Below are 12,391 nucleotides of genomic sequence, written 5' to 3' on the forward strand. Positions count from 1 at the left end.
CCCACAGCCTGTTGTGAGGAAAGCGTTGGGTGATGAGGAGCAAAGGACACTGCCTGGGCAGAGTAGCTGGAGACAGACTGCCCAACACGTTATGAGAGTGCCCCAGGCAGAGAAGAGGAGTCTAGTCCATCTCCCAGCGCTGGCCCAAGGCTAAGTGGGTATAAATTCACCATTAATAAATTTGAGCTGTGCATCAGGAGGATCTGGGGTAGCTTTCCTCACGTAGGGAAGCCCATGAAAATAGTCAGACCCTTTGTCAAGTGCAGCACGGGCTTTGGCACAGGAGAAGTGTGAGTGGGTTCGTGTGGGGTGTGAGCTCCCTCCGCTCTGTGGGGAACCATTCCTGGGGACTTTGGGCGGCTCCTACCTGGCTCTTACCTGGTGGTTCAGAGTCATCAGCTGCTTTTCATGACAGGAGCTGTGCAAGGGCTGGGAGAGGCAATTACTAAAGAGGAATAATTCCCACTTTGATGACTTTCTTTAAGGATATGCTGCCAGTTAATTATTTAAATGCATATCTGGTTAGTTAAGCCAGTGAACATACATTTATGCTGAGCACCTGATAAACCTGATCTCTTTCTGATTGGGAAAAAATGTTTAATTGCTCGTGTCATCGGTGCTCTGAAATTACATTTATTTTAGTATCAAATTCAATCAGATTGCAAGTAAGATGCTAAAATCTGCTTCATTAATTCATATCGATAGATATACTATGGGGATTTTTGTTTTTACTGCTGTTGGTGGTTTTAGTGGGTTTTTTCTGCCTTAGCTCCTGTCTAAAAGCTTGGGGTTTATTCCTGATTGTAGAACTACAGCAGCTCTGATTGGGAATGAGTTTTGGTATCGCTCACACTAATATGAATCAAATACCTATAAATGTGTTTTCAATTTTTTTAAAGCAGTTTCACCTTGCAGATGGGAAGAGGTTTTCTTGCCCTGTGAGATTTACAGTATTTAAGGCAGCAGACAACTGTCTCCTAGCTCTGTCTTGTGCCGTGATTATTTTGTGCACAGCTTGATGGATTTGTTGTTGGCAGCGTAAGTGCTGTGAGCAAGACAGTCCAACAAGGCCGCCCTGAGCGTGTGAAGGGGAGGGTTGGAGCGAGACAGGTTTAGTTGCTGGACACTGTATGGTCTCCTCTTTTTCTGCCTGCCTGGAGCGGACGCGGAGCTGAGGCGCAGACCTCAGAGGTGGGATGTCACAGTGTCCTACTCTGGCTTCTGTGGCTGTATTTTCTTGGAATATTTGGTGAGGAAGGCCTGAAGATTTTGGGGACAGTGGGGCATTGGGGTGTCTGACTGTAGCTCCAAGCTTCTGAACAGACATTCTGAGTAGAGTTCCTCCTCTGGGGACCTGTATCATCACCCAACTCCTAATTATAGTGCTGTTTTGACAGCAGTCATGGTGATCGCTGTTAATGGCACTGGTAACACCTTGTGCTGTTTGCTTTGTTTCTTACTTGGCAGTGTTCTTGGCATCCCCAGTGTTCCCAGGACCCTTGCTGCCTCCTCACGTATGATGCATGAGAGTCCTTGCATTTTGCATGTGCATCTTTTGTAAAGGAACATTTTTGTTCATAAGGCAAGGCAGCCAAAAGGCAATCTGTGGTGCAGATCATCATTAGCTGCTGTCTGACAGTGATGGATGACCCTGGGAGATGATGTTGTTAGAGGCAATGTCTGCTTTTCCTGTTCTTGGCTCTTTCTGCCTTTAGATCAGTTTCTTTTTAAAGAAGTTGAGGAGGAGGGAGGGTGGCCCTGCCCTGTGTTGGACTGGGAAGAGACTTCCTCCTCCCTGTCACCGCGTGGTGGAAGGTCACCCTCTTCTGCCTCATATGAGTGTCAGAAGCAACATCCATTCCCGGGTTTGATGTTCACAGCTGTCACATTGATGGGGGCCGAGTGATCTGCCAGCATTACACCACTCACTCATTCCTCTGGCAGAATGCTGTGCAGATTGCTGAACTCATTTGTGGCCAAACATTGGGTTTATATTTGGTCTTACTGCTTTAAAAAACCCAACTGTTCTTTTTGTTGTTTCTTAAACACGTATATTGCCCTTTCTGAAGTACCTTTTGCAAAAGGATCTCTAGGAGCCACCTTCATTGCAGTTTTACAGTTGTGTACATAACCCAAAGTGCAGAGGAGCTGTGGGACTTGTGCTCCAGTTGGGAACTGGTGCTGAGACTCTGCTGTACACACCAGCACTGTTCTGATTTCTAGATTACAACTGGTATCTTCAAAACTTAATTCTTACCTGGCCAGACTTGATGTGATCTGTCATCTCCAGGCATTTAGAAGAAAACACTCTGCTATATGTGGTGTAGTCTTGCTTTGGTCTAGGACTCGATCATCTGGGAAGATTGTCGAACCTTCCTGACTGCTTGTGGTGGGCCTGGAGTCTGGGATGTGACCTCTGCCAATATTTGGAAATCCTGCCTATCTGGAGGAACACACAGATCTGTGTGAGTGTTTTGCACTGTTTTAGGGCACGGCTTACGAACAGGGGCTGCTCCAAGTGAGCATCCCCTCCTCCCTTTGTTCAAATCCACAGGCAGGGACGTACTGTGCTGGTAGAGAGATGGTTGAGTGGGGAGGGAATTGCATTAACAAGCTCTAGTATCTTAGCTGTGGAAGTAAGAAAAGCTGCTCATGTTCTGCAGTGTCTCTCTTCTGAACCACACCATATGGCCAAGCCCAGCACCTTCAGCTTGTCAGCAGTAATTTGCTGGCTCAGGAGGGACTGAATCTTCTTTTCTGGTATTAAGACATGAATAGTAGGTGCTTGCTGAGGTGGTACAGGCCCAGGCATGTAGCCTGTGTGTCAGCAGAGGAGATACTTAATAACCTGGAGGCTGGGGGGTAGAGAGCTGTGTCTTCTCAGATGGGGATGTTTTGGAGCCCATTTAAATGGGCAGGGATGTGCTCTGTGGGATCTGCCTTCTGCTTTTCCCCAGTCTGAGAACAGCTCAGATCATTTCTGGAACTTGCAAAGCTTCCTGGGTGGCAGACGGATGAGATCTCGTTGGAGCTGTGTGCTTCTGCTCAAAGATGACCCTCTTCTGGAGGAACCCTGAGCTCCTCACCTGACAAGGAGAGATTCATAACAGCAGAAACCCTTCTGCTCTTGGAGCAAAGAGGCACTAACAGGAAGAACTGATGTGACCACAGCACTCTTTGGGCAGCATTGAAAATATGTGAATGAACCAAGATCCTCTCTTGTCTCTGGATTTCAGCTGTGAACTCGCCTATCTGGTACCTGAGGCCAACAGTGGACAAAAGAATATTCTATTTCTTAGAGGAAAGAGCACATTACTTTCTCTAGGTCTCTGGAAACAAAAGCAATGCTCCTCTCCCCTTCCCTTTCGAGGGCAGCATGCAGAGAGAAAAAGTGGTGTCCCGGATAAACAAAGTTCAAGATTCCAGGAGCTTACCAGTAACATTGCCCAAGCAGATGGAGTGAAAACTGGAGAGCAGCGCATACTGTACGGACACCAAGATGCCATCAGCATCTTCAAAACCGCAGATCCTACCTGTGAACTTAACTGAGAGACCTGTCTGCAAAATTGTTCCAAGTAGACCTGAGCCCCGCTGCTTCCTTCTGCCAGTGGGCTTGGAGCTCTGGGTTTATGTTCAGAAAATGCGTAACCTGCAGAAAAAGAGGTAGGGGAGTCTGTCTCTGTTCGCTGTTTCCCTTTGCCAGTCTGTCACGGTGGTTCAGGTTGGCTCACCTGAACTGCAGGTTTCTATCTTCTGCCTAAATCACCCTCTGGTCTTTATGGACAGTTGAGCTGTGACCTTTGGCAGCTGTTGTACATGGAGTGTTTTGGTGTGCTTGAGTTTGTTTGCTGACCTTTAGTTGGTTCCTCTGCCCTTGGCATTGTGTTTCCGTGTGCTTTTAAGCCTGCAGTGACTGAACTGAATGCAGAGTTGCTTCCCAGCAGTACCTCTGGCTGTGGAGTCCTGAGAACGTGGGAAGGGCAGGTGGGCTTTAGAAGTGGGTTGTGTTTCTATTAATAATTGCTATCCTTGATTCTTGTCCCTTTTATGTGGCAGCAAAAGCTTGGCAGAGTGTGATGCAGAGAAAAAGCCTCCTCTTCCTTCCCCTTGTTTGCTTAGGTCCCAAACTGAGCAGTGATGTTAATTAGATAAGTCAGATACTCTGCAAAGCAGCCTGTTCAAGGACAAACAGATTTTAATTAAAGGCTGTGTGCACTGGAAGGTCATGTCACTGCATTGTGCCTGAACAGTTACTATGGGAACACCAGGAAAGCATCCAGAGTGAGAGTGTGTGGAAGTGTGTGTGTGAGCGGGTCAGAACGCAGGTCCTGAGGCACAAATTTCATTTCTGGTTATGCTCCCACTGGCAGAGGTGGCCTGAGCGAGATGCCACCCTTGGAATGTGTAGTTGGGTTTTGTTGCTGTGGGGTTTTCTGTGTTGCAGGATTGGAAAACCTCACTTCAAGTATTCAAATCACACAACAAGTTTGATCTGAGCTAGACTGCAATGCCACCAATTAGGGAAATTGGTCTCCAACTCAGTTTTTAGACTGTTTACAGCTGGTGAACTCAATTTCTTAAAGAGAACCTGGATATTGGGAAGTTTTGTTTGTGTTGGAATTTGAACTGAAATAATTGAGAAATTTGCTTCTGTGTATGCAGTCTTTTAACTGGAATCCAACACTAATTCCTGTGATAGTGGCTCATTCCTGCATTTCAAGTCCTCTCAGGCTTCGTCTGTGCTAAGCTGCCTGAATTTGATCTTGCTGATTGACGTATAAGGTGTTCCTGGTCTGTCTTCAACCCCAAGCCTTCTTTCAACTCTTTGGGGTGTATCGACAGAGACTTGTCAATACCTGATGGTGACACCAGATAACCGCTCTAGTTGATCTACAAACCTTGCATGTGCCTTTAGGACTGATGGAAGTTTGGTGTGATCCCCAAATGGGCGCCTCTAGTTCAGCCTGCTCTATCACAGGCTCATTCTCACTAATTTTCATGTGGTCTAGCAGGAGGATCAGGTAAACATTTTTAGTATTAAGTCTTATTGTTTTTATTTTCCCTATCAAACAGAAGCTGAGGCAGGGACTGATGCATGGCACTGCAAGCAGCCTTCTTGTGCAAGCAAAATAGCCCCTGAAATGTGGGCTTTGCAGTGAGCTTGAAATCAGATATTTGTGTGGGAGTTTGAGGTGGGAGCTCAAATGAGCTGTGTCACAATCCTGTTCTCCCTCTTATTACTCAGTGGTTTTGGGGACAAATGAACAGTGAGACAGGAGAGATCACAAGTGTGTTTGGAGGGAGAGTCTGAAAACAACTCTCTTGCTGTTCTTTTTTTTTATGTTTGGACAGTCCTTGTGTGTTGTCCTGCTTTGGAGGATGCCGTTGGGCTGCCGAGCGTTGGGTGTCTGGAGCCATACGGAGCCAACTCGGCAGGGAGATTGCCAGGCAAATAGTGTTGGATTTTAGACAGTTTATGCACTGCTCATAGAGGAACTGGCTTTGTTTCCTGGCAGCTGAGAAAATGCCATTCTGCCTGTTTATAGGAAAAATGTATCAGGACTAGGATTTCATATGTGTACCTCCTCGCACCCCCTTTTTTGTCTGACCCTTGCTTTTCTGACTCAGGACAAGTGAGCTATGTTTTTTTCTGAGCAGTTGTCCACCTTTGACCTAGATAGTTTTAACTTTTAAAAATACATTAAGCAGAAATGAAAAAGCCAAAAAGAGCAAAGAAAGATGTCTGAATAGAGGAACAAGATCCTGCTTTGCCCATCAGCCTCGTGAAGGGGCTGACTTTGCAGCAGGCAAGGCATTTCCAAGTGCAAGCTTTCAAAAGCATGCTCTGTCCCTTCCGAGATCTTTGGATACACATGGTCTAACAGGGACAGCTGTAACTTAGAGAGGACTTGGTGGGCCACTCAAAGGAGCATGTTTCCTTTCTCTTGAGGCAGTCTTGCTCCTCTCTGCTGGCTCACTGACAGCACAGCATGCACTGTTGCCAGAGGTGTCGAGAAATGCAAGGGAGGAAAGCTAATGTGCAGAGTGCCTGTGGAAAAAGTGACAGCAGGAGAGTTAATGAAAAGCAGACACTGAGCGCTGGAAGCTGCTCAGCCAAGAAATTCTGCACAGTCCAGCGTTTTCTCCGGGCCAATAAAAATGTGTTACAATTTGGCTCCCCTCTCTGTTACCCTGGGGAAGATGGTGCAGGCATGAACAGCCAGGCTACGTGGCTTCTGCACTGGGCACCACCTGGAAGAAAAACAGATGCCATGTTACTCTCGAGACGTGAGTGTGTGACTTGAGAGCAGGGAGCCCCGAGTTTCTTAAAAAAGGAACCTGAGGGCTGCCTTTGGCCACTTGCAGATGCAGTCTGTCAATCTGAGTGCTCCTGTGTCTTCATGCCTAGGAGGCTGGTTTCTCAGAAGGGCTGAGTGCCCACCATCTCCACTGAAAGCTGGTGTCCACGCTGCTGAGGTGTTCCAGCCGCATGTCCCTGAGTTATCATCACCCACACAGTGTTTGACCTGGGGCTGGTGCCTTGGTGCTTGGGACTGAATGCAGAGAGGCAGATGCTGCCTGGACAGTGGCTTTCTCCAGGTTTTCGTATATTTTTTGTAGGTTTTTTTTCTGGTGTGGTGAGTAATTAAAGGTGTTCAATAAAGTAAACTTCTTAACCACTGTGTAGCAGCATGCAGGCTCTGCAAGCAAACTCCTCTAGAAATGACGGTCTTGCTTTTGGCAGAATGGAGGCATCCTGCCTGGAACTGGCCCTGGAAGGCGAGCGCTTGTGCAAGGCTGGAGACTTCAAAGCTGGAGCAGCTTTCTTCGAGGCAGCGGTGCAGGTGGGGACAGAGGATCTGAAGACTCTCAGTGCCATCTACAGTCAGCTGGGCAATGCCTATTTCTACCTAAAGGAGTACTCCAAGGCCCTGGAATACCATAAACACGACCTTACCCTGGCCAGGTAAGCATTTCAGCAGTTCTTCATCCTAATTAGACACAATCTGTCAGAGCTTGAGTAAAGGCAAGTTCTGTGAGGTCTGAACCCAGCAGCCTGAGGGGATCTGCCCCAGAAGTAAGCATTCAGAACTAGTCCTGAGGCATGGGCTGACTGTCCTGTGGAGAACTCGGGAAGCAGCAAGAATGGGCCAGCCACCTTCAGAGCAGGAAGGTGAAGAAAGGGATATGAATGTGAGCAGGGTGCTTGGAGCAAGAGCAGGACAGTGTCCAGTTCTCCTGTCCCTGGATGTTAATTGTAAGTACACCTAAAGTCATTAGAGTAGTTAATCTGAGACAACAAAACCCAATAATTTATCTTCAAAATTAAGAGACCTCCTATGAAGCACTCCAGCCAAGTGTGTGTGCTGGGAACTGCTAGATGTGGTGTGTGTACCGTGCAGTGCTTGCTGCAGCTTGACTCACTGCAGCTTGAATTCTGCCTCCAAGAGTTGGTGAATAAAAGTCTGTGAGCTCTTTAACACCTCTCTTTATTTCTCTGGTCATCTTGTAGAACCATTGGGGACCGCATTGGAGAAGCCAAGGCAAGTGGCAACCTTGGGAATACATTAAAAATACTTGGGCAGTTTGATGAAGCTGTTGTTTGCTGCCAGAGACACTTGGACATTTCTCAGGAGCAGGGAGACAAGGTAAGTTGTTCATAGAATCCAACTGGAAATATTTCCTAGCTTGAAAAATAATCTGTCTGCGCATCAGTAATTGTGACATGGTGAAGGTGGGCTTTGGAAGGAGATGGAGTGTGAAGCTCTCCCTTTGGCTGCATCACAGGTCTCAGGCTGCTGACAGTAACAGCTGCCATGACAGTGAAGATGGGAAAGGAAAATGTGGATCTCTTGGCTTTGACCATCTCTGTGCAGCAATGGAAAGGTCCCTGTTGGGGTGTGAAGTATAAGACCTTGCTGTTCCCTGTTCTTCCTCCCTTTAGGTAGGTGAAGCCAGAGCACTCTATAATATAGGAAATGTTTACCATGCAAAGGGAAAGCACTTATCTTGGAACATGGCCCAGGACCCAGGCTACCTGCCTCAAGAAGTCAAGGAGACGCTACAGAAAGCTTCAGAATATTATGAGTGAGTATTCAAGCTTGGCCAGTGCTTTCTCCTGCAGGGATCAGAGCTGGTCAGGCATCAATGATTGCTAAAATGCACACAGATACACCTTTTTGCTTATCCTGCTCAGGTCATAATCTGTATTTGTGGTGTTCCTGTTCTGCTGACAGCTTTCAGGGTCTGCAGGTTAGCTGAGCTCTGGTAACCATTAGGCTAATGATAGCTGCATGGGGTGCAAGACAGCAATTTTTACTGAGTCCTCTTGGAAGCATTTCTCATGGGGGGATTTGTTTCCTGGGCCACTGAGGATGTGGGAGCTCTGGATGATGTTTGTTGCAAAGAATGAGACTGTGGGCTCAGCGTTGTTGAAAATCAGGCCACTGAATAAGATTTTGCATGTAGTAATGAGTTGGGAATATTCCCCTGAGATGCTGAGTTATCATGGCAAATTAATCTCAAGGAAGGTGAGAGAGGGACTGCAAGCTTTTATAAAATTAGAGCTAAAATTTATCCTGGCGTTGCCTTGGTAAAACTCAGTGTAGTTTGAAGTATGATCATGCAATTAAGTTCAACAGTCTGCTCATTCACAGAGCTGTATTTGGAAGCTAAACTCTGAGCTCCTGTAGCCCCTGCTGCTCTCTGCTGGCCTTGATGAGAATGGATCCCTGTGTGTCTCCATCGCTGGGGCCGCGAACAGATTCTCCTTCACCCAAGGGAAGAGGCTTTCACTTGCAGTCCCGGTTGTCCTTCTCATGGATCTGTAGTTTATCTTGCTTGTAACATTCTTCCCTTTCCTAAGTAGCTTCAGAGCTCACTCTGATGTCCCACGTAGGAAAACTGTTGCCAGATTTTTGGGCTAACGTTTTCCCCTTGTACTTTAAAGTTTTGCTTCAATAATGCAGGTTTTTTAAGTAGCCATTTTAAATGAAGAGAGTGACAAGATCTTATATCTGTCATCTTATATCTGAGGATGTGATAGTGCCTATATATAGCTCACCATCCTTTCTCCAAAGAATGGTGCACGTAGCATAACCAGTGGGTAAATCTGTGCCAGCTGGGAGCTCTAAGCTTTCCTATGTGTGCTGGATGTGTAAAGCAGGGAAAAACAAGGTCAAGAAATGTTGGGAACCTCCATGAGCAGAGCCCTGGCATGGAACTGTGGATCTTGCCCCTCTCCCCAGGTTCATCCCTGTCCTGCTGTGGGTAATCTCCTTTTTCCCGTGTTCCTGGTTCTCCCCTATACAGTGTGGTGGGCATTTCTTATCTAATATGGAATCCCCTCAGACCATTAGTGTGTGAGCACTTGTGTGGTTCCTGTACACAGCTGCAGATTGCCTGAGGTCGAGAGAGCAGCAGGGACTTGCACTGCTGGGTCTGCACGAGCTCCCAGAGCAGCAGCTGCCATAGGTGACCAGGCTGTCACCTGCCAAGGGATGCAGAGGACGGGTGACTGGGGAGGGGAAATCCCTTCTCCAGGGTTAGCTCTCCTTTCTTTATGCTGCAAGTTTCTTTGCTGTGTCTCACCAGACATACTGCTCTGACTTCTTTCAGGAGGAACCTGTCCCTGGTGAAGGAGCTGGGGGACAGAGCTGCACAGGGCCGTGCTTATGGAAACCTTGGCAACACTCAGTATTTACTTGGCAACTTCAGTGAAGCTATAGCCTTCCACAAGGAGGTAGGAAACCACCGCACCTTCTTCCTGGGGTCAGGGCCTGAGACTGGCTGCTGGGGAGCAGCTTTTCTTCTCACCACAGCCCAGGAAGTACAGGGAGATGTTTGCCCTCAGCTGTTTTTCTCCCTCCTGTGTGTACCTCAGTGGCTGGCCCTGCTGCACTAACTCATGCCCAACATCTTACTCCAGTCCCCACCAGCACCTAATGAGCAGCCTGAGGGAGGGCTGCTGTTGGCTTGGAAACCAAAGGAGATATCTAAGGGCAAGCTGCAGCTGGGCCTAGCAAGGCTTTTCTGCTCTTAATTTGTGTCAGTCTAGATTTTAATAAATGCAAGCCATGAATTTAATTAAGCTGCTGAAAGAGCTGTTGATCAGGAATAAATATTGCTTGTAGAACATAATGACTTTCTGTAAAGCTTCACTGAGGGGTGAGGTGACACAATCCATGCCCCAATTCAAATGCAATTAAACTTCTAGTTCAAAGTATATCTCAGTTTCCTTGCAGTTGGAAGGTGCTCAACACCATGGAAGGTCAACCCTGTCACAGCTCTTCTGATTTTTAAATGCTGGAGGACAGCAGCCAGCAGTGCTTTAGGAGAAAGGGCTTGAAAGAGGCAGGAAAACTGTGTAGTATTTGGGATCAGGAGCAGGGTGCTGCAACGTGGAGGGTGAGAGGTGGGGAGCAGGGGAACATGAGAGGAGAGGCAGGACTGAGGTGTGGGCAGGGGCGGAGGCCTGGGGAGCAGCTGCAGCGCAGGCAGTGAGATGGGGTCCGCACACGTGCGTGTTCGTTCTGTGCCGCAGCACCTTGCAAGGCGACAGCCTTGTTTCTGCGTGTCAGTCTGATGATCAACCACATCCCCTCGCAGCCTCGCCTGCAGCTCTCCAGCTGCCCAGCTGTTGAGCTGTTGGAGTGTGTGCATAGCTCCTTTTGCTCTTTAGCTAAACAGGTGTGTACTGGCCAGACTGGAGTAGGAGTTAGAAGAGGCTGTGACATTACTCCCACTTTCCCAAAGTCCCTTCCTGATCCTGAATTGCAAAAGAGGGAGAGATTTCCTGCTGCCTCCAGCCCTGATATACACGTGCACCAGTACCTTGCTGGGTGGGAACTTTGAAAGACCAAGACGTTAATCTCCCAGAAAAGTTGCTGTGTAGCAGAAACCTGGCAGTGTCCAGCCTGTACTCACTAATCTGTGTCTGCTGCAGCGCCTTGCTATTGCTAAGGAGTTTGGGGACAAGGCAGCCGAGCGGAGAGCGTACAGCAACCTGGGCAATGCACACATCTTCCTTGGGAGGTTTGACATCTCTGCTGAGTACTACAAGTAAGTGCCAGGGGCTAAGGCAGACTCAGGGCAGATGTTCCCTGGAAATCCTGACCTATTGCAGTGAATTCATAGGCTCAGGGGGATGTGACAAGGGACCTGGAGGCCAATTGCATGTGTGGTGCTCAGCAGTGGCAAGCCATCCAGCCACCTGACAGTCAGCCTGCGCTGGGTAACAGGCATTGACTTCAGTGCAGCACATGCCAAAGCAGTGACTTTCCTGTTGCCTTGCAGAGGTGCCCTGCAGTGAGCAGATCTCTTAATTTCCACCTTTTCCATGCAGGAAAACACTCCAGCTCTCCAGACAACTCAAAGACCAAGCAGTAGAAGCTCAGGCTTGCTACAGTCTTGGAAACACATACACACTGCTTCAAGACTATGAAAGAGCAATTGAGTACCATCTAAAACACCTGGTGATAGCACAGGAGCTGGGAGACAGGTAAGGGACTGCCTCTGGAGATGGCATTTCTGCTCTGGTGTGTATGGAGCACTGACCCTTCCCTGTTGATTTATTGTTCTCTGCTGCTGGGGCTAACCAGCAGTGCCATGTATTCTTGAAAGTCTCTAGAAATGTCTCAGAACCCAGACCTCAGTCCATTCATCTGTCAAAAATGTCACATGATTGACACCTTACCGTGTCACTCAATCCTGGAGGTTGTGCCCTTAAAGCCTGTGTGGGCTGAGAGAGATTTCTAATAAGAGGTACTTTGAGATAATGCATTGTATTCAGCACTTTGCAATGTGGTTATCCCAGAAATGCCCCTCTAAAGCTTCCTCAAGTTCCCAAAAATTGTGTGTTACTTAGAAACTGTGTGGGTAGGACATACATACGTAGATGCTGCTTTGTCCTATTGCTCTGAGATGGTGCTGGAAACTTCCATGTAGAAACAAATGATGTTACATAGAGCATGTGGAGTTGACATTTGGCTTCATTCCTTCTTTAGGAGGCTTGGCCTTTTTTGCCTTCTTAAACCTGAAGTGACTGCAGCCACCTTGTTCAGTGTTACTGCTGATAGCTTTTGGGAAGCTGGGTGTCTTCCACTAGATGGAGCAGAGACATTAAAATGGGAGCTCTGTGGCACTATCTGGGCAATATTTGCTCAGAGAAGGTATAATCCCACCCAAGGGTGAATCATGCTGTGGGGGTGCAGGCCTGTGGGCTCCTGCATTTCTGGGAACACACCCTGTGAGCAGAAGGTATTGAATAGGGTGACAAGAAAAATGTTTAAATGCTGATCAACCCGCCCAAACCCCTGAAAAGGGAGTTGCAGTCACGCTGAACCTCCCCCTGCGCCCCCATGAGCTTTTTTTATCCCATCACCCCCCACAT

The 12,391-nt window shown here is 47.8% G+C and overlaps 1 protein-coding gene across 1 annotated transcript in view; it reads left to right on the forward strand.

Annotated features, from left to right (window-relative positions):
* The first annotated feature begins 3,499 nt into the window (after positions 1–3,499).
* Positions 3,500–12,391, forward strand: part of LOC104523103 (G-protein-signaling modulator 1) — a 55,288-nt gene continuing 46,396 nt past the window's right edge. Inside the window, 7 exon segments of the mRNA XM_010165567.1 lie at positions 3,500–3,663; positions 6,746–6,967; positions 7,514–7,649; positions 7,946–8,088; positions 9,619–9,742; positions 10,946–11,061; positions 11,345–11,500. Of these exon segments, the coding sequence (XP_010163869.1) occupies positions 3,500–3,663; positions 6,746–6,967; positions 7,514–7,649; positions 7,946–8,088; positions 9,619–9,742; positions 10,946–11,061; positions 11,345–11,500 (1,061 nt within the window).

Source organism: Antrostomus carolinensis, unplaced genomic scaffold (genome assembly GCF_000700745.2).
Source record: "Antrostomus carolinensis isolate BGI_N321 unplaced genomic scaffold, ASM70074v2 scaffold31863, whole genome shotgun sequence".
Classification (NCBI taxonomy): Eukaryota; Metazoa; Chordata; class Aves; order Caprimulgiformes; family Caprimulgidae; genus Antrostomus; species Antrostomus carolinensis.